Source organism: Pituophis catenifer, unplaced genomic scaffold (assembly GCF_029215685.1).
Source record: "Pituophis catenifer annectens isolate HBS135680 unplaced genomic scaffold, rPitCat1.0.hap2 SCAF_3, whole genome shotgun sequence".
Classification (NCBI taxonomy): Eukaryota; Metazoa; Chordata; class Lepidosauria; order Squamata; family Colubridae; genus Pituophis; species Pituophis catenifer.
Genome location: NW_027256883.1, coordinates 107,647,662 through 107,674,319, shown reverse-complemented (window position 1 = coordinate 107,674,319; position 26,658 = coordinate 107,647,662). Strand labels below are relative to the sequence as shown.

The 26,658-nt window shown below is 37.4% G+C and overlaps 1 protein-coding gene across 2 annotated transcripts in view; it reads left to right on the top strand.

The window, feature by feature from the left end:
- KIFAP3 (kinesin associated protein 3) overlaps window positions 1–26,658 on the top strand; it is a 101,929-nt gene that overhangs the window by 22,967 nt on the left and 52,304 nt on the right. For both annotated transcript variants that reach the window (XM_070939196.1, XM_070939195.1), the window contains 3 exons: window positions 4,568–4,668; window positions 18,370–18,478; window positions 23,496–23,608. In XM_070939196.1, coding sequence (XP_070795297.1) covers window positions 4,568–4,668; window positions 18,370–18,478; window positions 23,496–23,608 — 323 coding nt within the window. The remainder of the gene's footprint in view (window positions 1–4,567; window positions 4,669–18,369; window positions 18,479–23,495; window positions 23,609–26,658) is intronic.

Below are 26,658 nucleotides of genomic sequence, written 5' to 3'. Positions count from 1 at the left end.
ATTTTGTGCTACTATGTACAATCTGTCACCCCCCCCATGTTTTTATTTATTTATTTAGCAAGCACATATAGCTGCTCATTTCACTGATAGCATACAATAAAACACTTAAAACAAAACCTTAATTACTATTAAAAACAATTAAAATATACATAAGTTCACAGGAGAGTGCTCTGCCCCATTTTTTTTATTAGATTGTTATCCCATTTTTATTACTTCATAAGTAACTCAAGACATAATTTTTTCTCCTTCTATTTTCCCCGCAACAAGGACCCTGTGAGTTAGGTTGGGCTGAGAGAGAATGACTGGCCCAAGGTCACCCAACTCACTTTCTTGCTTAAGGCAGGACTCAGTCTCACAGTCTCCTGGTTTCGAGATCAGTTTCTTAACCACTACCCCAAACTGGCACTCCTCTTGGATATTTTGGCATGTCTAGTGACTTTCTTGCAATGTCTAAATAAATTGTTTTTCAAAGTATTAAAGTATTAAATAATTTCTTCGAAGACAAGTACAGCAAAGTCTCTTTATCTCCCAAACATGAGTAGCACATGATAATAATTATTACTTTTTTCAGTTGTGTACATTTAAACTTGTGAAGTACCTTCCACAAAAATTAATGTATATTTCTAAGGAAGTTATATTTCTGAATTCAGTATCTTAATTAATGAATGACAGTGTTGGGTTTTTTTTTTTTTTTTTGGCTTTAAGCAACCAAAGGGATGCAGAATTGTAGGTGCATTAAACCTTTGGTGGAATCTGCGAATTTTATTTATTTCAAACAACCCTGCTGACTTTCATAAATTGGTTCTGACCTAATCTCTCTAGTAGCATTGTTGTGTCACATTTGTAACTCCTACAGTCATCAGAAATCAAAAAATGGTTTAACAGACCACGGTCACAAAAAGGCTGTTCGTTCTTGTTGATGTGCTAAATCACTTAATTCAAAACCATAGTGTTACTCCAATATATACATATTGCATGGAGAAAAAGAATGCTAACACTACACTATTGTGTAGTTTTTAATACCAACTTTGGGTTTTTAATGCTAACTTTGGTGAAAGTAAAAAGTAGTTGACAATATTTAGCAGGCATTTCACATATGACAGTAATTTGTTCCATTCATGTAGCCACCCAACTCACATAATGAAATGAAAAATACAAAAGCAATAAAAATAACTAAAAGCATAAGAAACCCACTATTAAACCAATCAGCAGGAGACTTAAACCAAATTCTCCAACTTAGGTACTTCTGAAAGTAGGGCAACTTACAGAATTGCTTAACTACGTAACTAACCCACAATTCCCTAAGAGGTAGAGAATTGACATTGAGTTTGGGGAAGGCTAATTTCAACCATTGTGTTTACAAATCATAGTACTTGGAGTCACACATAACACCAAGTGAAAACCAAACTATTATGACTTAATACAATGTGTGTGCTCAGGTGTCAACCCAGTTATTGTCTATTTGAGATGGCTGAAGTCAGCAAGAGAAGGCATTTCATATATCAAGAACTCCTAAATATCTCTCTTAATACACTTTGAGTCTTCAGAAGCATACACTTCTTGCATCTATGTATGAGTTTTCAGTCACTGCAATGCATTCTCTAGGTCAGATGCTTCGAATTGATGAATGAGGTTGACAAGTCCCAAGTTAGTAAATCTAGCCTTAAAATTATAGAAATGGTGTCCTAATGAGAAGAATAAAATAGTTCTGCTCCACAACTGATATTTTGTGGCTTATTGTTCAAAAGCTTAGAATAATTTTAAACTTGAGATCCAAAATATGTATAGTTAGAACTTTAAATTTGTTGAAAATGTGTGTGAAAATAGCCCAAGGGACAATATTTTCCACTTCAACTGTTCCAGATGAACCACAGCTGCAAATTGAAACGGTATTATTTCTATAAACCACTGAGTATATTTTATAATGGCAATATCTTACATAGAATAGTCAGTTATGACTGCTAATGACTGATGTTTTGAGAATTAATTGACCTCATCTGGGAATGAACAAATATTTCAGAATTGTATTATGAATGCAAAGACAATTGAACGAAATTCACACAATATTTATTAATGAGCTCATCATTATTCAGATTTATTGCTATACAGGTAGTTCTCAACTTACGACCACAATTGAGCCCAAAACTTTTGTGCTAAGCTGTTAAGTAGGTTTTACTCCATTTTACCATTCTTACCACAATTGTTAAGTGAATCACTGTAGTTGTTAAGTTGGTAACACAGTTGTTAAGTGAATCTGGCTTCCTCATTGACTTTGCTTCACATGCCAGTTTCCAAATGTTTGAATTCTGATCATGTGACCATGGAGATGCTGCAACTGATGTAAATGTGAAAACTGGTCATAAGTCACTTTTTCAATACCATTGTGACTTTGAACAGTCATTAAATGAATGCTTTTAAGTTGAGGTCTATCTGTAATGCATAATGTCCAGGATGTTGTTTCTAGGGCTCAGGTTTTAAGTCTAATTTGTAAACTTTGTCTCTGTGAAAAATTTTAAAGAAAATTTTCTAATATTTTTCTCCCTTTATCTTTAAAAATGATGGTTTTTATATTTTTTAAAATAATTTGAGAATCTCATTAGTTCTTTACTTGCATGAAAGTAAAGTGTGTATTCCAGAAACTTTCCATAGTTGATTTTCAAGAGTATTTTCATTATCTGAAGATTGAGGACAAATGTTTCTGAATAAGTATATTGTAGGATCACATGAAAAATTATCTTCATCCAAAATTGCACATTTATTGGAAAGTTAATGTTTATGTTCTATATACTTTGTTTAGAAAGGTATAATTTTATAGAATTTTTCCATAATATAATAAGATTTAGTAAAGTACTTTTCCATTCACATTGATACTAATCCAAAACATTTAACTGAATTGTGCCTAAAGTATTTCTATGTGGTCTGCACAAATAATTTTATTTTTCCATTTTACTCTGTATACAACTCTATCAATCCTTTCAAATCTTATTCATAGAACTAATAAACAAGTTACTAGGCTTTTTAAATTGATGGGTTGGGAAAGCAGGAGATCCTAATAAAAGGGAAAATAATTGGTAATTTACAGCACCAACATCCTTGGAACATATAGCCTACTCTAAAGATAAATACCTATGAGGAAAGTAAACCACAAGTATAGACTTGTGGATAAATTGAGAATTTTAGGCCCACCAAATTGGATTTGGTTTATGTGCAAGTATGTATAGTAGCACTTTTTAAAAGTGCCCTCATATTCTCATGGAGAAACCCATCTGTGGATAAGCTGATCCTTGAATATGGTGAAAATATTACGAAAAATGCATTACCAGTTGATAAATCAATTGTGAAAATTAAAACTTATGAAAATTTCAAGGGTCAGCTTATATATGGTTGGTGCAGTTTTCATGATATTGGGATGAAAAATTGACTTACCTATGGTTTTCTTATCTGCGAGTATAAAGGATAATATCTGTAGCATATAATCTCAATACAAAATTCTCTCTAAATTGGTTCCCTTGATTTTTTTCTTCTTAGTATGAAATTTCCTTGAAAATCTTTTATTTAAAAAACGTCACAACCATTAAAAATAAAATTGTTCCTTCTATAAGCTTTGAAAAGAGTTTCTAAATGTGGCTAAATGTAAATTAGATGTGACTAATTCGTGTGTGTGTGTGTGTGTGTGTATGTGTGTGTGTGTGTGTGTATAGTCTTTTAATGACCCTGTAATCCAGGGATGTCAAACTCGATTTCATTGAGGGCCGCATCAGGGTTATGTTTTCTATTTTTTCTATTTTATCAAGCTGGCCTGGCCTAAATCTTCCCCTTTTTAAATGTGGAAATTTTAAATTTTTAAATTTTAAATTCGTCTTATTTATAGGGGCATGGGTAAGGCGTTTTAAATTGGGGAGCCATTTTGGATTTAATTCTGTTTTAAACGTATTTTTAATGTTTATATTGTATGTTTTTGAATTTTGGCTGTTCACCGCCCCGAGTCCTTCGGGAGAGGGGGCGGTATAAAAATCTAATAAATAAATAAAATAAATAAATGTTTGACCTCAGGGGGCCGGGGAGGGCATGGCTAGCTCAACGTCACTCATGTCGGGGGCGCCTGCAGTGTCCCGAGTGCTCTGCCAGCGAAAACTGGCTCCCGAGCTCCATTTTTGGCTGCGACAATCTCCTGCAACCCTCTGCCAGTGAAAATGGAGCTGGCAGAGGCACCACCGGCTGGTCCTTCGCTGTTTACAGGGCAGCCCTGCAGGCCCAATCTAAGCGTGCCATGGGTCGCATCTGGCCCATGGGCCTTGAATTTGACACCCTGTTGTAATCCCTTGCATCGGGGTGGAGTCAGGGCAACTGAATGGAGGGTTTACTGGCCAGATGCCCTTCCTGTCACCAATGAAGAATTTGCAGCTGATATTTACTCATTGTGCCCAGTGAGAAAAATATTTGCCGCTACCTAGGTTCGAACTCACTTCCTGATTGTGAGGCGAGAGCTCCACCTCTAGGCCACTGCACCATTCACTAATTCATATAAATGCTCATTGTTAAATATTTTTCTTTCTTTCTCCCCCAGGAAATGAAAATTATAAACAAGTGGCTATGTGTATTCTCTATCACATAAGCATGGATGATCGTTTTAAATCAATGTTTGCTTATACTGACTGTATACCTCAGGTAGGTATGTTTTCTTCCTTCGTACTATTTCTATTTTAAAAGCAAGGGTCAACAGCCGGTGGGTCTCCAAGTAAAGTTTAAGGGCAGGGTAATATATTAATTAATTCTGTAGCTTTTGTCCTTTCAGTTTTGTTGAATATTATTTAATTCTAAATGCAAATGCTGAACTATTTTTTTTATTATGGTTGCACTATTTAAATTATAATGATAGTATTTAAACACATCTTTTTTAAAAAAGAATTTTATAAATATCTCAGACAGGGCAACTTTTGGGGGTATATTTATCCTACTTTGCTGTTGAGATTTTTAAATAACACTGAGATCCTTGTAATTTTACATTTCCATTCATTTTTCAATAACGGCACTAGATTGTATTGATATATTCAGTAATTTAATATTCTTGATCTGGTTCATTCAAAACATTTCTTTTGTTGGTAATTCTGCTTAGTTGATAGTTTTCTGTTCCAGTTACATGTCAATGTTTAGTACACATATGTACAACATGAATCTAATTATTGCACAAATTAACCTTTGTTTAGTATTTTTGGAGTCTAGTCATTTAGAAATTTTACTTTATTGCGAACAGTGTTATTTAGGTTGGATCACGTCCACAGTATTTACTTCATATTCTGTAATGAAATTTTGATACATAAATGTGCAAATCCCCCACCATAAATTTTGACAGTGTGAAATATATCTTTAATACAATATTGTTATGAATTTGTGATATTATTAATGGGTTATATTGTTTGTTATAAAGATCTTAGCATTCAGATTTCTTACTGTGAAGGCATTCTAAAACTTAAGAGATGTTAATAGATGTTTGCTTTTTCAAGCACCTATAATTCAACATATCAGCAATAAAATGTATTTATATATATACACACACACAATCACAATTGCTTACACACTCCCTTCCTCACACACACGCGTACACAGAGAAAGATTGCAGCATCATGAATGTTAATTTAGAAAAAAAAAGTCCTGAGTTTAATGAAGCATACTTTCCTGTAAGTGTACATAAAATAGTAATCTCATATTCCTAACATCTGTTTTGATTCAGCCCTGAAAATAATATAATTAATACTAGACAACCTGTGATCCATTGGGTCATCCTTTCAGATATATTTGTGTGTGCAGAGGGACTAGCAAAGATTGTGTGGATATGGGAGACTTACCCCAGCAACTTAGAACCTTCCCTGCAAGGTTCCCAGGAGGAAATTGCAAGTCTAAACTCAATGCTGTGCTCCTACTGTCAGCCGGAGTCACTTGGTTCCCATTGGCTTTCTCCCTGCAGGCCTCCCCATTGACTTGTGGGAAGGCATCAGGGACTGTTATAAATGAGGATCACATCACTGTAGCACCACGGTTGCATTGAAATGGCAAAAACTTTCCAAAATTTCATTCTCATGGAAGTGATGTGTCCTGGCATTTTGTAAGGTAGTCCATTTGAGGTACCATGCTTGAAAAAATTTGCCCTAGGATGTACTGTTTCACCCAGTTAAAGGTTACAGACATGAGCATTTTAGTAATTCATAAAGTCAACTACATTACTATTGTGTTGTATTTCACAATTGTTTCAATATTTCTTCCCAAATGTCAACAAATTTGCAGCTTTGAACTTAATCTAATAAAATTTTGTATTAACTGGATGGAATCTTTCCTTCATTTATAATCTATCCAATTTATAATGATTTTGGGCAGCATATAAATTAAAAACACACCAGTATAATAAATATAAAATGAAAGCAAAAGCATGGGGATTAATAAATTTTAACAGAGTACAATTCCCACCAAGGCATACCCTTCCTGACCCAACACCTAGAGCAGGGGTGTCCAACTCATGTCGTCACTGCAGCGTCACATGACATATCAGGACTTTTCCCCCCCCCCCCCTTTGCTAAACCAGGCGTGGGTCTGGCCAGTGCATGACGCATCTGGCCTGCGGGCCAGGAATTTGACAGCCCTGACCTAGAGGAAAAGCTAGGTTTCAAGACCTATTTAAAGGTCAACAATTTTGAGGCAACTTGAATCTTTGCTGGGATACTATTCCAAAGCGCAGATGCTACCTAGGTCCCATTAGAAGATATTGTTATGAAGATAGGATCTGGAGTATGGCTACTCTGTCTGATCTTTTCAAATAGGGATAAACAATGGAAGAAAGGCAATTAGGCACTATACCTAATTGTGGGTGCATAGTTTACAACTAGCACATTGAATTTCACTGAATGTTACTGGTAACCAGTGGAGCTCATACAGCAGAAGTGGGTCCATAATTTCTATGACACTGCATTTGGGACCAGCTGCAGCTTCTGAATAGTTTTCAAAGGCAGATCCATGAAGAATGCATTGCAGTAGTCCACAGGCTAAGTGACTAAGACATAAGAGACTATGAGAAAACAATCTCAATCTAAGAAAGGGCACAGTTGGTGCACCAGATTAATTGAGAGAAAATTATTCCATAGCTGCTACCTGTATTTTGAGCAGGAGTTGTAAGTCCTGGAAGACCGAGAAATTGTGCAGAAATTTCGTATGGAGCAACTCTACCCCATCAAAAATAAAGAACTTTTAAGTTATTGTTAAAAGTGGGTATTAATCATGTGATAGAAAATAATTAAATAATAGCTATTTCCTCTCAGAATGTTGAGTTGGGCACAGGAATGGCTCTAAACTAGCTGCTGAAAACTCACCTACTAAGCAAGCCATGCGAGCACTGCCTGCGTTCCAAAGCCCCAGAGACATATACAGACCAGCATTTTTATTAATTATTATTATTAAATTAAATATATTTGATAAAATTAAATATATATATTTAATATACTGTATATATTATAATTTAATCTGTCAAACGGTCATCCTTACAATCAGTTGTTAAACTATTCACAATTGGATAGTTAAAATCTGGTGAAGTATCTGTTCAGATAATCGCTTCAAATGTTAACGATACCTGGTTTAATATAACAATAAAGTGATAAATGGAAGTGATGTTTAAAATCTAAAATATTTGGCAGAACAGGGTTCTCTTTTAGGTACCTGGTAAACAACAGGGAGTTTCTTTGGAAGGTTATTCCATAAGCCTAGGGCTACATTTGAGAAGATCTTGTCTTACAGTTTTCTGCCTTCACTGAGGGGGGGTAGGTGGGGAAGGGGCGACTAACGAGCCTTTGAACTGTTCACAATATGAACAGAACTGATTTTTATTATAGACTTCAGTCTAAAATAAATATTCAAATTCGTTCTTTTTTGTGATAATAGAGTTTGATATCTAAGCTTTTTTAGTAAATGGTTATTTAGTAAATTGAACCCAATTTTCAAACTATCTGTAGCTGTTTTTCCCCTTATAATTAAACTTCTCTTATTTACTTCATGGCAAGTTATCTCTCTAATTTGTTAAGCAAATTAGAGAGATAAACAGAGATCAATGTTTATCAATGGCATATAAATCAAATTAAAAAAAAATGTGGCATCTATGCCTTAATAAATGAAGAAATAAAAGCATATGATTTGCAGTTAAATTGATCAGAATTGTCTGTCCAGTATAGTCTATATTTATACCACGTGCCATATTTACATCACTTGCCATTTACTTTGTTTACATGTAACAGACATACATCTATAGTCCTCATTTAGTGACTTCCTTATACAGTTGCTGTTCACAATATAATAATGATGAAGAAATATCTTTAAATATCTGGGAAGAGTTTGACTCTGTGGCTCCTGAGGACGTGGACAGGATTCTGGGCAAGCTTAACGCTGCCACATGTTTATTGGACCCGTGTCCTTCCTGGTTGGTACTGGCCTCCCGGGAGGTTACACGAGGCTGGCTCCAGGGGATTATAAATGCTTCTCTGAGTGAGGGTGTCTTTCCCGCCGCCTTGAAAGAGGCGGTTGTGAAGCCCCTCCTCAAGAAGCCTTCCCTGGACCCGGCTATATTATCAAATTATCGTCCAGTCTCCAATCTTCGCTTTGTTGCGAAGGTTGTTGAGAGTGTGGTGGCATGACAACTACCCCAATACCTGGATGAAGTTGTCTATCTGGATCCGTTCCAGTCGGGCTTCAGGTCACGATACAGCACGGAAACGGCATTGGTCGCGTTGGTTGATGATCTCTGGAGGGCTCGGGACAGAGGTTGCTCCTCTTTCCTAGTCCTATTAGATCTCTCAGCGGCTTTTGATACCATCGACCATGGTATTTTACTGCACTGGCTGGAGGGGTTAGGAATAGGGGGCACCGTGCTTCGGTGGTTCTCCTTCTTCTTCTCTGACCGTTCGCAGTTTGTGTTGGCAGGGGGGCAGAGGTCAACCTCGAGGCACCCTATTTGTGGGATGCCGCAAGGGTCAGTCCTCTCACCCCTTCTGTTCAACATTTATGTAAAACTGCTAGGCGAGATCATCCGTGGTTTCGGGGTGAGTGTTCATCAGTATGCTGATGACAGACAGCTATACATCTCCACCCCAGACCACCCCAATGATGCCCTTGCTGTGATGTCCCGTTGCCTGGAGGCCATGCGGATCTAGATGGGGAGAAACAAGCTCAGACTCAACCCCTCCAAGACCGAGTGGCTGTGGCTTCCGGCGTCCCGGTATAGTCAGCTGGTACCATCACTGACAATTGGGGATGAGATCTTGCTCCCTACAGAGAGAGCCTGCAACTTGGGTGTCCTCCTGGATTCACGGCTATCTTTAGAAGATCATTTGACGGCCGTGGCCAGGGGTGCCTTTCGCCTGATCCGCCAATTGCGTCCCTTTCTGGATCACTCCACTTGCGCACGGTCACTCATGCCCTAGTCACCTCCCGTATGGACTACTGTAATGCTCTCTACATGGGGCTCCCCTTGAAAAGCACCCGGAGGCTCCAACTGGTCCAGAATGTAGCCGCGTGGGTGATTATGGGCGCAGCTCATTGGGCCCATGTAACACCTCTCCTCCGCGAGCTGCACTGGCTCCCGGTGGTCTTCCGGGTGCAATTCAAGGTGTTAGTTATCACCTTTAAAGCGCTCCATGGCTTAGGACCTGGGTACCTACGAGACCGTCTTTTGCCACCAATAGCCTCCCACCGACCAGTTCGTTCTCACAGGGAGGGTCTACTCAGGGTACCGTCAGTCAAATTATGCCGACTGGCGACTCCCAGGGGGAGGGCCTTCTCTGTGAGGGCTCCAACCCTTTGGAATGAACTGCCCCCTGAGATACGAAATATCCCTGATCTCCGTGCTTTCCGCCGTGCCCTCAAAACCCTGATGTTCCAACAGGCGGGGCTAAACATATGAACATGTGAATGTTTTTAAAATGTTATCTAATTTTAGGTTCTATTTAATTGGGCCAAACTATGTTATAATAATAATTTTAATTAACAATTTTATGATGTTTGTGTATCTATATTTTTCTTGACTGTACACCGCCTTGAGTCCTACGGGAGAAAGGCGGTATAGAAATGAAAATAAATAAATAAATAAATAATAAATAAATAATAAATAAATAAATAATAAATAAATAATAAATAAATAAATACATACATACATACATACATACATACATACATACATACATACATACATACAATCATTCCTAGCATTTAGCAGACCTGTAAACCAAAGGAAAGCTGAAGTAAGATCATAAGCCCACTCATGGTTTCACTTACTGACTGCTTTGCATAACAGATGAGTTGCTGCTCCTAGTTGTGGTTGTTACTTACACTTGTAAGTAAAACTTGGAGGCACTATTTATTGATAATTCTTATACAGTGTTTAGAAATAGTCCAAAATAGATGCTTTCTTTTTCCTTTTTCTTCCATATTTTTGCATAACTGTCATAAAAGTGAGATTGAGATTAGATTCTTCCCTTTCAGAAATGTAAACTATAAGCTTCCAGTTTATCATAATTTTGCAGACTGTACAGAAGTATCAAATAAATTTTTGTTGTTTAATTCTGTTTTCAAAGTTCTGTTTGTTTCAGGTATAGAACTTGCAGGCTCATTGGATTGTGTTGCATCACTTTAATAGTTGATGAGAATGCAATATCACTAGAAAACTTTTTCAAGCCTTCTGTAGATTGATGGATGAAATTGTAGTTAGAGTTAAAAGTCTATTTTTGTTTAGATCCCACCATCACAAGCATTATTTAAATAGGTGCAAATGTTTTTAACAGCACATAGGTAATAGTCCGGCCAATCAAAGAACATGGTTGTGCAGTGATGTCATAGTGATATTTAATATTCTTCCACAGAATAGTAGGCAAGCTGCAGCTGACTTATCCACATGTTTTCCACTGTGCTTTTTCTGTTTGGTCCCTCTTTGATCTACTTTTTTTAGCTTAATGCTGGTAAACGTCCTCAGTTGACAGCTCCTTTAGCTTTTGTCCTCGATTATCTGCTGAAGAAACCAGAGCTTTACTTCAAACATTAGAGTTAGGGAATAGCCAGTCAGAGGCATGCAGGTCTAACATAATCATTCAAAGATGTGTGAGCTGGGGATAGAGAGAACTGGACTGAGGTGTATGAAAAGAAAGCAGTTGGGGGTTGGCCTCTGGTCACTGGTAAATAAGTGAAGTCAGGTGCCAGAGAGTCTAGACACAGTGATTCTAGCCCTCCACTGTGGCATCTGATACGCAACATGGGACTTGTCTGATTGAAAACTACTCTCTGTTCGTTGTACCCGTTGTAACCCTTTTATTGCTCTCCTTCTAAATGAAGAAAAGATGACAATAGTTGCAGTAAAAGCAGAACAAATTTAATTTTGATATTTCCTATTTGGTAGCAATTATACTTTCCTTTGAAGCGGCACAAGTAGCAATCAAATTAAATGAAGACATAATGGGAAACATGGAACTCATACTAAAGGATTATTCTAAAAACTTAGAATTACTCTAGATAAAATTACAGGACTCCTCCTTCCATTTTTTTTTAATAAGGAACTCAGTTTAGTACTGATTCTAAGTATTTTTTTTTTTAAATAAAAAGATTCATTTTCAGTTGTAAATATACATAAATAGATTTGTGGCATTTTTTTAAAAATGTGTAAAGTTTCTGGGTATAATGGCTTCTTGATAATGTATTAAATATTCCTTCAATTTCGATTTTTATTATTTTGATTACAGTATTAGTTACCTACTGTAGCAAGTTTAACTACCCTGATTGGTTTTGTAAGCTGCAAAAAAAAAAAAAAAAAAATCTTTATATTATATTACTGCATGCTAGTCTCTGGCTATAATTAAGTTTCAGGTTTCATTATTCTTACAGCAGGTTCTAATAAATAATAGTAGTACATATGTACACTACTCTACACATGAACACACAGCCTTTAGCCCCACCCTGCACAAACCTATAATAACTAGCAGCCTGGAGGATGATTTAGGGCAGAATATACTTCCTTTCGGAGTTTCACTATTGTGAAAGAGGCAATCAAAACTGGATGTTTGTTCTGGCACAGACGGGGTAAAACAAACATCTATACTTAACTTTTCCCAGAGGTGTCTCAAATGTCAGCCTTCACCCAGACCTATATTAGAACTAAAAGACTCAAAGTCAGAGTCTTGCTGTTCATAAGATTTTTAAGTTTTATTACAGATACTAGAAAAGCTGTTAATTTGAAAAAAGCCAGTTGCAAAATGTATAGTTCAAGCTATATATCTGGCAGATCCAGATGTCCAAAGTTAAAAATAAATTTGTAACCATCCTATTTTATGGAAATGATACAATATTAATGGTGCATTCCTAGGTAGGGATGATAAGATTACTGCACAGGTTCAGTTCATACTGTGTTTTTAAATATCTTAACATTAATAAGGCCAAGGCCAAGCTGGTTGTCTTCAGGAATACAGGGACTAAGTGTAACTGGAGCCTGAACATGGCTATAGAGACAGGATAATTCCTGTGTGTACTTAGGAATTGTTTTCATAGAAAAGAATTTCTGGTTCCCACATTTCAAGATGAATTTTTAAAGGGCTGTAGCTTTCCAGCTTTAATTGCCTTTCTCTTAAAATGAAACAAATGATCTTTATGTATCGCTTGTCTTGCCTATAAACAAATCCTTAAAACAATGTCATTTCAGTCCCGATCAGCAAAAGTCTCGTAACATACCTATTTTAACTTTGATCAAATAAAACAAACTTTATATAACTTCCTTTAACTTTTAATATTTTTGATCCTTAAACCCTTCCAATAAACCTTTAGGACTTGATCTCATTTTACTTGTCCCTTCTCACAAAGTTCTTCAAAGCATTAAAAAGGCTTTTTTGTAAATCCAATTTAGGAAAATTGGAAAAAGCCTGGCTAGGTGGCTCAGTGGCTAAGATGCTGAGCTCATTCTCCCAATGGACTGCGGAATGGTCCAGAAGTGGGTTGATACAGTGCAATCTGCCCAGAGACTGAGTCATAAATTTGCTGGCCATGCTCCCACTCATGTCCGTTGGGCCCAGTTTTCGACTCAGTCGTCTGACAGAGACGCGTTTGACAGTTGCTCCTGTCTTCTGGACAGTCTATCATATCAGTTTTTTTTTCCCCGTTCAATTGCCCCTGGTTGGAGTCTTATACTGGCAGGTTCAGCTTTACTGGCAGCACCGCCAATCATCTGCAGTGGTCCGGGCCACCAACAACAACCATGACCGAGTGGCCGCTTCACCGTGAGCAGGGGGTTGGACTAGATGACCTCCAAGGTCCCTTCCAACTCTGTTACTATTACTAAAATTATCCAGGCCATTCTCTTGGTTTGTTACTTGTAAATCTCTTTAATCATTAAACTGGTTTCATTTGTATGTCTAGTGTAGCATCTTTTTCCATATCATTCTTGTAACCTGTCATTTTTAAATCCATTTTCAGATCTATCTCAGTTTTGTCTGGTAAAACTTGTTCCTCTCTCATAATAACTTTTAAACACAAACTACCTATAGAGGCAGACAATTCAGTTTAACTTCTGGGTCCATTATTCAGAAATATTCTTCAGTGTGTCTAGTTTTAAAATATTTTGCTTCGTTCTGTAGTAATAGATAAGTTAAATGTTCTTCTTTAATTTATAACCTTTATACACACACACATGTACAGTACACACACGTTATGCATGCATATACACTTACCTTAAACTTATATCCTTTGCTAAGGAAATTCACCTGATGTTTTCTGACATGTTGATCTAAATGTTTCTAACGGGAAAGACAAATTCTAAATATGAGTAAAAGGGAATTTGTTAATCCAGTGTCCTTTTGAAGGTATTGACCACAATTTGAACAAAGTGGCTATTCCCTTGTCTTCCAGAATTCTAATCTGCTGCAGACCTCTGTCATACAGTTTCCTTTTAATGGGGAACTGTCAGAAACATTTGTCTATGATCTCAAGTCCTTTCCTTGTCTGGTGAATTATGAAGAGCTGATCTACTCACCAGCTCTTCTGCTGCAATTATTGACTATGTTTTTAACAGAGTTGTCTTCAGTTTGTCATTTCTTCACCGAAAGTCCAATTTCCTGGAAAGGTCTATACTATATACTGTATTTTTTGCATTATAAGACGCTCTGGACCATAAGACCCACCTAGCTTTTAGCGAGGAAAGCAAGAAAAAAAAATCTGCCTCTGCCTTCGAGCATCCATCGGTATTCATCTGGCTAGCATCCTTGCAGCAAACAGCCTGGTCAGCTTGAGCACGTTATTATAGCCTGATTTAGCACGAGCAGCTGATTGGTGGTTGGATCAGCCTCCCGGAATACCGCTGATCAGTTGTTCCAGGCTGCGGGGATTGCCTCCACCTGCTGCCATCTATTGCCGCCTCCACACATCCTGTTTTTGGCCTCCGCGGGCCCCATTTTTGGCCTCCCCGTGTCCGTTTTCATCCTCTACACGCCCTGTTTTTGGCTTCCAAACGTCCTGTTTTCGGCCTGTTCCAGGCGATGGGGATCGCCACCACTGCCTTTCGCTGCCTATCGCCACTGCCACCTATCACTGGCAGCAAATGGCGGCAGCAATTGGCGGCGATAGGCGGCTGCAATTGGCACTAGGTGGTGGCAGCAATTCCTGCTGCCTGGAAGGGCCAAAAACGGGAAGTGCGGAGGCCAAAAATGGGGCATGCAGAGGCTGAAAACGGGGTACACGGAGGCCGAAAACGGCTGAAGGTTGGGGGCTGAAGGATGGGTGGGGCTTCGTCAAGATTTGCTCTATAAGATGCACAGACATTTCCACCCACTTTTTTGGGGAGAAAAAGTGCGCCTTATAGTGTGAAAAATATGGTAACTTTCCCTGAGGCCCATTTTCGCAATCAAAACTTTTTTTATTGTTCTCTATCCTCTTATAGTAAAATAGGGAAAATTCTGTATATGATAGATTTGATCACCAAAAAACCCTAATAGATAATGAGAGATATCATCTTTGTTGCTCCTGTTTTAATCAACTTTGCAGCCTTTCTGACGCAACACTTTGCTTTTCAGAATGAAAGAAATACATCTTGGTCTTGATTAGTGATTATTAAGCAAGACTTTTAAGGATTACCCTTCTATAAACTCATTTGTGTACCATTGCTAGTTGTTTGAATATGATACCAAAAGCCATATGTACAATTACTTTGAATCGCAGCAAGGCTCTTTAGAAACTTTGTACTGAAAGTCAATGCTTTAATTTTGTATAGAAATCAAAGGTGCGTTGAATTGGATATAGCTATTTTCCCCAGCAAAATATCCAATGAAAATTAATCCAATGGTTACATAGTTTATGGGAAATTTGTCTATATTCAAGCAGCTTTCCGAACAGTGAGTTATAAATCAAGATCCTACTCACAAAGAGCAAGAGTGCAGTTTTACAGGAAATGGTTTAAGAGATAGAAATATATCTTTCACTTTAGCATGCTTTTCTAAGAAATACAAGATCCAGAGTACCTGCTGGCATTTCCTGTTAATGGACAGAAAGAGCCAATAGAAAAAGTATTAGATTTGTAGTTTAAAGTAAGCAATATTGTAAGAGCCAATGGTTTTTAAATACTAGGGAGAGGTGAATGCAGTGCTGCTGGGATACAAACCCCAGATTTATGGGAATAAATAATTCAACTTCTGGTTTCCAGAGTATGTATAAATACTGACCCTGGTTATAAATAATAAAGATATTAAACAAAGATTATAAGGACTTAATGAAACCAATTATTTCTCCAGTTTTTTTAAATGGCAAAAATTTCTTGTTTTGTAATCCCACCCCGAAACAACCAAGAGTGAGTGAGTGAGTTAGTTTATATGCACCAAGGGCGCAAAACGTAAAATGTGAGGATAGTCGTAAGTTCAAGGACTGGTCAAAAGTGCGAGGACCGGTCAAAAATAACTTTTTCAGCCCTCTGAGTAGTCCATATGCACATAGGGACTACTCAGAGGGCTGAAAAAAGTCATTTCTGACTGGTTCTCGCACTTTTGACCAGTCCTCGCACTTATGACCATCCTCACATTTATGCCCGTTGCGGCATTCTTAATTAAATTAATTAAATAAAAATGACCTGCTGGAGCGGTCGGAGGCGGGCATTCGGGTCAGCTGCAGGGCAAAGTGATAACAACCGGGGTAGGTAGGCTGCTGCTGCCCAGGTGGGAGGCGGGCGCAGGCCTACAGGGCTGACTGCAGGGTGAAGTGATCGGATGGGGTAGGTCAGGGGTCTGCAACTTTGAACACTCAACCTTAAACACATGTAAACACTTAAACACAACCTTAAACCTGGGTGGGCATTGCCAACTCAATATCATATCATATGATTCGGTGTGCTGCGAGGCCAATAAATTACAAAAAAACACCGAACCATTTGTTAAATTACTGGCTCACTCGCCCCACCCCGCCCCCACTATTTATTGGCAAGGGGCGGGATGAGCCAGCAATTTAACAAACGGTTCGGCCGAACCACCTAGAACCGGCAGAATCCGGTTTTCCCTCTTTCTTATATTTCCACTGTAAATCCCAATGTAATCATTTATGTTTTTAATATTTTTTCTTCTCCTCCATCCTCTTTTCCTTCTTTGCCTTTTGTTTTCCCTCCTTTCTTTTGTATTTTAAAATTCTGCACTCTCCTATTCTGCCCTATATTTCCCATTGTTTCTCCTTTCTCTTTCCTTTTTTGTGTTTTTTCATTGTTAATGCCAGTATGCTTATTTTGTATTTTAAAATCAAAATCTTTTATTTTGTCCTTTATTTCTTATTATTTTCCATCTCTTTTCCCTCTTTCTTATCTTTCCACTGGAAATCTCAGTGTAATCATTTAAATTTTTTATATTTTTCCTATTCCACCCTCTTTTCCTTCTTTTTTTCTTTTCTTTTTGTCCATACTTAATATTGCAATTGTTTAATTTTCCATAGTCAGTCTCTTTGTCTTTGTCTTCTTCATTATCCATCTCTCTTTCTTGTTTCTCATTAGTTGTTTCCTTCTCATCTTCAGTGCATTCTAGCTCTGTCTTTACCTCCTCAGATTTCGATTTTCCATGCAAATTTATAATCATTTCCTTTATTTCCAAACACATCGTCTTTATCAGTTCATTAAGTTCCTGTTCCATTTTATTCTTTCCGGGTTGATATTATTCCAGTTTTAAGTCGCATCAAAGTCCTCCTTTTATAATCATCAAAGTCTATCCTCTTGTAGGCAAAATGTATCCTCCTTAGTTCTCGCCAGTTATCTTTTTAAAAGTTCAAGGTTTTTTTTTTCCCCCTTGTTTCTTCAAAGGTTTTCTCAAAGTAGACAATTCCATGTCATGCTTTTCCTTCTCCTGCAGATGTCTCTCTATAATCCACAGTTCCACTCGACTAATTAACAAATCACCATTTTATTTGTAATCCACATCCATGTTTACCGAGTCATAAAAGAGAAAAAGCCAGTTTTCACATCTTCTTTCACCTTTATATACAACCATTTAGTTTATAATCCAATTCAGATTGAATCCAAGTTCCAGATTTACATTTCCATTTGTCAATCCCTTTTAATTCTTTATTCGGGTTCTCCTATGGCGTGCTTGTCATTCTCACCTTCTCTTTCCATCCGCCATCTCCCCCCGCCACTATTTAGCTGCAGATTCGGAAAGCGGTGCGGCATGACTGGCTGGGAAAATGCCGGGCTCCAACGAGCTCGGCAAAAACCAGCCAGATGAACCGACACCGGGGAGTCTTCGGACCGAAGCTGTCCTGTAGGGACAGTGAAGAAAGAGAGGCAGCTCGGTGTCTAAAGAGGGACAGGCAAGTCCCTTGAATAGCCCGAGAAACTCTCTCTGAGCCGGTGACGGGGGGCGGCGATCAGGGTGAATCGCTATGAAGCTGGAGCCTCTGGAGCAAGCAATGTGCAGGAGGGAAGATTTGGACAGAGTGCTGGTGTTGGGTGAGTGATTGGCTAACCCACAGACAATAAACAGAAAATTCTAAATAATTTTAACTACTAAACTATTACTAAAATCACCCCGGTGTGGAAAAGTTCCCACAACTTCTGAAGGCAAGCTGTTCCATTGGTTGATTGTTCTCACTGTCAGAAAAGGCTCCGCACCACTACTACCAGATCCCCAGCCCAGATGGCAAAGCCATGTCAACGAAGTGCCAAACCTTATAAAACATCGCCATCCATCAGTTGCCTCTAACTACAACTTCATTATTTTTGTTCTGTAGATTGATAGTCCTTCATAGCAAAAGATTTCCCTACTCTGTTAAAGGAAAAATTACTTTAATTAATGCTGCTACAAATAGATGTCCTGAAAATTTAACGGATTGAAATTCATGTGTTGCCAGCTAATGAAGATGCTGCTGGAATGTCCCGATGAACGTGTTGATCTGGAACTCATTTCCTTCTGCATTAATTTAGCTGCTAACAAGAGGAATGTACAACTAATTTGTGAAGGTGAGTATTGACAAGTATATTCAAGGTTTGCTGACTATGAGCAAAATAACAACAGCTGGCTTTAGAGAGATTTCATTGTGTAAAATATTGTCTGAGGCAACTTGCATTTTTGTCTTCTAAAATAATAGAATCCTTTTGTGCTTTGGAATTATATTTAATTATCCATTATTTTACCTGGCTTCCAAAATATATTTTGTTCAAGCTGAGTAATTTATAGGAAGGGAAGAAATGGAGTGAAGTATTAGTATCTAAATATAATATTTTAAAAAACTATAAAAATTGTTTCTGCTTTCTGTTTGTTTTTGAGGGACTGCCTGGACTGGTCTTTGCAGTTTTCTTAGCAAGGTTTTTTGAAATTGGTTTGCCATGGTCTCCTTTCTAGGACTCAAAGTCACCCACCTGATCTCTAGCCTGATGCCTTAACCACAAAACTAGCTTCATTTTGGCTTATACATCAAGTTAAATTACAATTGAATTATTTCTTACAGTATTATGTGTTTATATATTCGAAACTTCATTTTCAGAATCTTAGTACTCTGAGGAATAATTATCAGCAATTCTTCTGGTTTTGTATTAAAATAATTGATACATTTGAAAATCTGTTAATATTGTTTTTTGGGGATGTGATAATATTTCACCTAAAGAAAATTTTAGCTAAACCTTGGACATGAGAGCACTGAAAAGGCCTTGAAAATAGATTATCTAGATCTACCGTATTTTTTGGACTATAAAATGCACTGCCCCCCTCCCCCAAAGTGGGTGAAAATGTTTGTGTGTCTTATACAACAAATATTGCATCAGCTGGGGGTTTGCCATACCTGCGGGGAGGTGGGGAAGAAGTTAGTGCGGCGACAGGCAGCAGGGATCCCCGCTGCCTGGAACAACTGATTGGCGGTATTCTGGGAGGCCAATCCAACCACCAATTGGCTGCGAAGGCTCCAGGGTTCCCTGGCAAAAACGCAGAGGTGGAATTCAGCCAGTTCAGACGAATCGGTTGTTAACATTGTGTGCAGTTCGGAGAACTGGCTAATCCCACTACAGGCTGGCCTGGCTGTGCTGTAGGTCTGCCTGCCCTGCACAACTTCGTCGAGCAGTTCGCCAAGGATGCCCTGCCGCCGCCTGCAGCCCCACTGCAAGTGCGCCCTTTCTGGCCTGCATGGTGGACTGGCACTGGCTGAGCCCAGAGACACAGAGAAAAAGAGGTATGAATGGACGACACTTGGCTTCCAGCACTGAGAGGGCACTGCGGAAACAAAATACGGTCCTATGAATAGTGCCTAAGAAAGTGTCCTCTAATAAAGTGTCCTCTTTATAAACTGTCCCCTATATCTGTCCCCTATATCTGCAGCAGATTCTCCTATAATAGTGTGTCATTCCTTGATGTTCTCAGCTACAGTGCTCTCATAACAATAAAGGACACATTGCTGACAGTTCTTTCTTCAGAAAAATACGATGGTACCTCCTCATGCTACATACAAGGATGTCAAACCAGAAAAGACTAGCATATAAATTTCGTTTAAAGTGGAAGTAGTAAAATATGCTGAGGAACATGGAAACAGTGCAGCGGAGAGACATTTTGGGCCACCTCCAACTGAAAAAATGATAAGAGTGTGTAGGTAGATCAGCTGCAAAAAGTAAAAAAGAAAAGTAAGCACAATTTTTGTGGGCTTGCTGCAAGTGGCCACAGTTAGAGGTGGACATGAAAGAATGGATCACACATCACTGGAATAATAGCTTCGCAGTTTCTACAAAAATGGTAATATATGAAGCCAAACGCATTGCTGTAGAGAAAGGAATTCAGGATTTTACTGGATCACCATTTATGAAGATTTATGAAGCGATATGGCCTTGCTATGGGCACCAAAACTAGAATAGTGCAAAAAATGCCAAAAGAATATGAATCTAAGATTCTGTCTTTTCATACATTTGTAATAGGTGCTAGAAAGAAAAATAGTTTTGAAATTGGCCAGATTGCGAATATGGATGAAGTCCCGCTAACCTTTGATGTGCCATCTAATAAGACTGTTGATCTGAAAGGTGCCAAAAGCATAACTGTGAAAACCTCAGGACATGAGAAAACACATTACACGGTTGTGTTGTACTGCTGTGCAGACGGCACCAAATTGCCACCAATGTTAATTTTCAAAAGGAAAACCTTTCAAAAGAAGTGATACCATGAGGAGTAGTTGTGCATATTCATGAGAAAGGATAGATGGACAAAAATGGAATGAGAGTAGTGGAATTAAAAAATGTGATCCAAACGTCCTGGAGGGCTTCTGAAAAAACCTGCTTTATTAGTTCTTGACCAGTTTAGAGTACATATTAGCGAAACCACAAAAAAGAGATTTAAAGAAGTGAAGACTCATCTAGCTGTAATTCCTGGGGGTCTTACCAGTCAGTTGCAACCTCTTGACGTTTCAATCAACAAACCATTTAAAGCCTAAGCGAGAAGAAAACAAACAATTACTACCAACCTGCCTTCCATTGAGGACCTGTATACTGCACAAGTCAAAAAGAGGACTGTGAAAATATTTACAGACCCCTCGCATCCTGGACATAAATTGTTTCAACTCCTACTCTCAAAACAACACTTTAGAGCACTGCACACCAGAACAACTAGACACAAGAACGGTTTTTTCCCCGAACGCCACCATCCTGCTAAAAATTATTCCCTCAACGTTGTCAAACTATTCACTAAGTCTACATTACTATTAATCTTCTCATTGTTCCTATTACCCATCTCCTCCCACTTACCACTGTATGACTGTAACTTGTTGCTGTATCCTTACGATTTATATTGATTGTTTCCTAATATGATTTGATTGCTTATTTGTACCCTATGACTATCATTAAGTGTTGTACCTTATGATTCTTGATGAACGTATCTTTTCCTTTTATATACACTGAGAGCATATGCACCAAAGACAAATTCCTTGTGTGTCCAATCACACTTAGCCAATAAAGAATAAAGAAGAAGAGTGGATCAAATGGATGGCTGCTGACAATCATGATTTGACACCTACTGGACGAATGAAGAGGCCCACTATCACTCAAGTTTGTGAATGGGTTAAAAAATCATGGCACTCAGTGAAAGACGAAATAGTTGCACGGTCATTCAAAAAATGTGGCATTAGCAATGCCTTAGATGGAACTGAAGATAGTATTATATATGAAGATAGCGAAAAAAGTGATATCAGTGATTATGAGCAACTGACCTTCCTAAATTCTGACACTAGCAATGATGAGTTCTTGGGGTTTCCAGAAAAATAGAAGAGTACTTGAACCTTAAAGTCGCTCCTCATTTGTTAATGACAGTGATGATGGTTCTTAATGCCACTGTTGACTTTACATGGTTGAAATATTATTCTGCTATATTTTATTAAATATATTACTACACCATTTGGTTCAGAATTTTTTTTTCTTGTTTTCCTCCTCTAAACCTAGGTGTGTCTTATTGTCAGGTGCGTCTTATAGTCTGAAAAATATGGTATTTCATTTTGGCTTAAGATATGGCATAGAAAAAAACATGGTTGTGCTGATTGATGATCTTTAGAGGGTGAAAGGCCAGGGAAATATTTTTATGTTTATTCTCAAGGATCTTAGAATAGACTTCATTGATTACAGACTACTGTTGGAATGGCTCAGTAGTCTGGGAATTGGAGGCACTGTGTAGTTTGATTCTACTTGTAAGAAATTGGCTGTCCAGAGATCGGCAGTGAATAATTTCTATTTTATTCCATTCTATTATCTTTGAATTGTGGATGCCATAGGTTTTATTCTTTATGTTCTGTTGCTCTGTATCTATATGAAGCCAAAGGGGATAGTCATCCAGCGTCCTCAATATGTCTTGTTCATCAATGTGTGTGCATTATTTGGCTCTGCCTCCATTGGAATAATTTTTATAGCTATCTCTGGCTGTGAAGGACTGGATGGGAACTAATAAACTGAAGCTGAATCTTGATAATACAAATCTGTTGTTGTAGTTAGGTGGCTTGAGAATTAGAAGGAGTATTAAGGTAATGTTCCTTCTGGAAAATCAGGTACATAGATTGGGAAATTTTCTCTGTTCAAAGTTTTATTGTCAAGAAGCTTTGCTAAGCTTTGGCTGATGCATTAGATGCAATGCTGTTTGTACCATGTTATATAACTCTTAATGGAACCATATAACAGCAGCCCTGAAAGCAGTGGTTGCCTGTGAAGTGTCAAGGCCAATTTATGATGTTGGTACTAGCTCACAAAGTCTTAAATGGCATGAGATCTAGGTAGTTGAAAGATTACTGTTTCTATTTCTATACAATTCTTGCATTAGAGTCAGCTGGAAAGGCTGGTGAAGTGTTGCTTGCAGTTTTACTGTTGAGTTTGGCTCTTAGCACAGTGGTTTTCCCAGTAATAGAGCCCCACTATGACTGGCCCATGAACTTTTTTCTTTGAAACAGTAAAATCATACGTGTTTACTGAAATAATTTATGATACCAGTGCTGCTAATTTACATTTGGATTTATTTACATTTTTTAAAGCTGTCAAATAATGGATTTTTTGTTTGATCTTTTTTAAAAATAGTCTCAGAAACACTCTTGTAGAAAAGCAATTTTAAAAAATTAATGTGAAGGAACTTTTAAATGTTCTATTAAAATAGGCTTTGTTAATATCCTGAAATGTTTTTGTCTTGCAGTAATACAATGAGAGTGGAACCTAAGTTGTAAGACTACAGGATAAGAATAACTGAGCTGAACTAAGAAAATCTGCTAGGCTGTAGTTGTATCTGCTATCTGCTATTTTTGGTGTTTTTAGGGGATATAAGTAATCATATGAATCATATGAAGACCCAGTAATGGGTTTACTGTATTTTTTGTCTTCAATAATACTTTCAAACAAGTTTCATGAGAAGATGTTAGCCTACCTTAATATCATTTTTGTTTCCTTTGTTTTAAAAAATCAGTTTTATGGTGGCAATTGTGAAATTGGAAGCATAATTAATTGATTCATACATTTTTCATTTATATTCTTACATTTTCAGGAAATGGGTTGAAGATGCTGATGAAAAGAGCACTGAAATTCAAGGACCCATTGTTAATGAAGATGATTAGAAACATATCTCAACATGATGGACCAACTAAATCTTTATTTATTGTAAGCATAATGGCTTTCATCTTTTCAAGTTCTAAATTTGTGAAATGAGATATTGGAAGAAGCAAACTTATTTTATACATAACAAATGTTATGTATATCATTCTCAAATGATTGCATGTGCCTTAATTCTACTGGAATTGCACAAGAGTGTGGAATTTAAGGGCTTGTTATATTGTAGCACTTTCACTTCTCCAATTCATAATTAAGGCTTGTCATTAATTTTACAAAATACATTTATTGGTGTCCTTAACTGAACCTGTGCAGATGCTAAATTATTAACTATGACAATTATAAAACTAATGTAACATTTTTGTTCTTTATGTGCATGTGCCCTTTGAAAAATTAGGCTGTCATCAGTAATAATCTGTAATAGTGATTTTATTATCACTCTTCTGCATATATTTTGGTACATAGAAATGAGCCAGAAATCATTTATTTTAATTTCACTTCTGCAATGAACTAATTGTATGGTCATAGGCACCCATTATCTACATCAGGAATCTTTCATAGCTGACACTGACTGTCAGGCAGAAAAGACCAGGTTCACACCTGAAGCTTCAGTTAAACTGATTTATTGGATAAAGCTTATTCATGGGATTTATGCACTGTCAGCACCTGGTTAAAGTTAGATAAAGGTCAGTGGCACTCAAGGAGGGTTGGACTTAGCTTGCTTGTGGCTATGTAGAGATTCTAGGCTGATTCCTCTCTTCACTCTATTCCCAGGTTCTTTCCGCCCTTCTACATTATATATGCTGACAGACAGGGTTTCTATTCTCCCCTCAGTTTCTTTTTGACTGCCAGAGATAGTACATCATTTTCTCTGCCCTTCCTGCAAAGAACTGACCTTAGTTTTTAATTTCTACCCAACTTGCTGATTGCTATTACTTCTCTCCTTCCATGTTGTGCTTTCATTCCTTTCTTTTAAAAGAGAGTGAGAAAGCTTCAAACTAAGAGAATAAGGGCACTGGCTTCTTGATGTTTTTGACAGACTTTGATGCTGCTGGCTGTAATTAGTCCAGGTATGATAGTAAAATACTACTATATTTAGCATGTCTTATTTACATCAGTGAAGGACAAGTAGTTGATAGATGTGCATGCTACCAAATATTTTCACAGCAATATACAGTTCTTATAGATGTTTGAAGAAATAATTCATTTTGGCTTTGAGCCTTTCTTTTGGACGGAGATTTACTCACAAGTACTTAATAGCCTTGGAACAAAGATAATTTACTTCATATTATATCTTCAGTGGTCAGATTTGCAATCAAGAGTGATAAGTTCACAATTTATAAGAGTCATTTATTTATTTGGGATTACATCTGCTTTATACTTGATAATTTGCTCATTAACTTCTGTGCAGTGTGTGCGGTTTCTCCATCTGAAGATGAGTAAGCTAAAAAGAGGAAATATAAATCAAAGAATGAATAAAAGTTTAATGGGTTGAAAAGAAGAAAAATCCCAAACCATCATTCATTAAGCTTTGGCACCACTGCTAGGTCTGACAATTAATTCATTGCCAGGTACCACCCTCAGCTTCTTCAGTGATGACTTCATTAAATCTTAGAAAGTCTAATTATCAATTTCTATACCCAGCTTGCAGCTTTTGCCATGGTATCAGAGAATGAGATGCAGAAAAGATTATTACTATAGTCTCTGGGTCTTGAAGGTTATTTCTGATTATATCGTAGTTTTTCCAGTGATTATATATTACAATTTTTTAGACTTCTCAACCATTTGTATGTTAGGAAAATCATACTATTCTATGTAAGAGAGCAGTAGAATGAGTCCCATAAATACCTGTATCATTAGTAGTTATTCCCATTATCTCACCATCCCATAGAAAGATGCTTACTTTGTCCAGTTTTAAACTTTGAAACAGAAAAAGTGGAATTCTTACCATGTAACTCAAAACAGATTATATATGTAGTTATGGCCATGTTACAGAAATTATCGTAGACTTGACACTGACTCAGATTTTCCAATTATGAGTTCTCCCATTTTGTGTTTCATCAGCTACAAGAGTTTTCACAAAATGTATGACAGTCATGATTGCATACCAGATCTGAATGACATGTAGCCATACATTGGCTTCTCTTGTCTGATAACATTTTGGATAAAATCTGGAATTGGTGCCTTTGCCAGATTTCATACAGGAACAGTATTTGTATATCACCCAGAGTCAATCTATAAGGAAGATGAGCAGTTTTTAAATATTGCATATATTAAAAAAAAAAATTACATTTCATTTCTTTCTCCTGCCTTGACTTGCTAACTGACTTTTTGCTGCTCTTTTCCCAAACTGGAATATAGAAACCATTTGTTTACATAATGGCCTAAACAAAAAAGTGGCTCTTTGCTTCCAATCTTACCAGCTCCAACTTTACACCATACTTCATTTTTTTTTTTTTCGTTTTATGATCCTATAATCCCTTTTATCAGGGTGGAGTTGGGGCGAATGGATGGAGCTGAGTGTTTACTGGTTGGATGCCCTTTCTGACACTTACACGGAGTTCACAGCAGATATTTCTCTTTGCACCCTGATAGAGAAACATCTGTTACTGTCTAGGATTGAACTCTCAACATTCCAAGGGACGCAACCGTCTTTACCTCTAGGCCACTGCGCCACTGATTACACCATCCTTCATACTTTCTCATTTATCATACTGTATTTCACAGGTTAGGTAATAATTTGGCAGACTTTCTCTGTCAAATTTCTTTTGGCTTTCTTTCACATTTCATTGATCCACCAAATTTCTTCTCTTTCTGCATCAATTTCCAGTGTGGATCTTTGTGACTTCAGGGTGCCTCTGAATGTCATACTTTTATCTTCTATGGCAAAGTTATGTTATCCCAGAATATGGATAAACTGCATAGTTGAAAACTACAAACACTGCAAGAGGCAGTATGGTTCCTTTAACCTACTGTATAATTTCAACAGATCTTGAAGGTTCTAATTGATTTTGCATCATATATTTCTATATACAAAGTTTTATCAGGTTTTCAGTTTTTGAATCTTTCAATTAGATAACCCCTATTATATGCCCACTGAA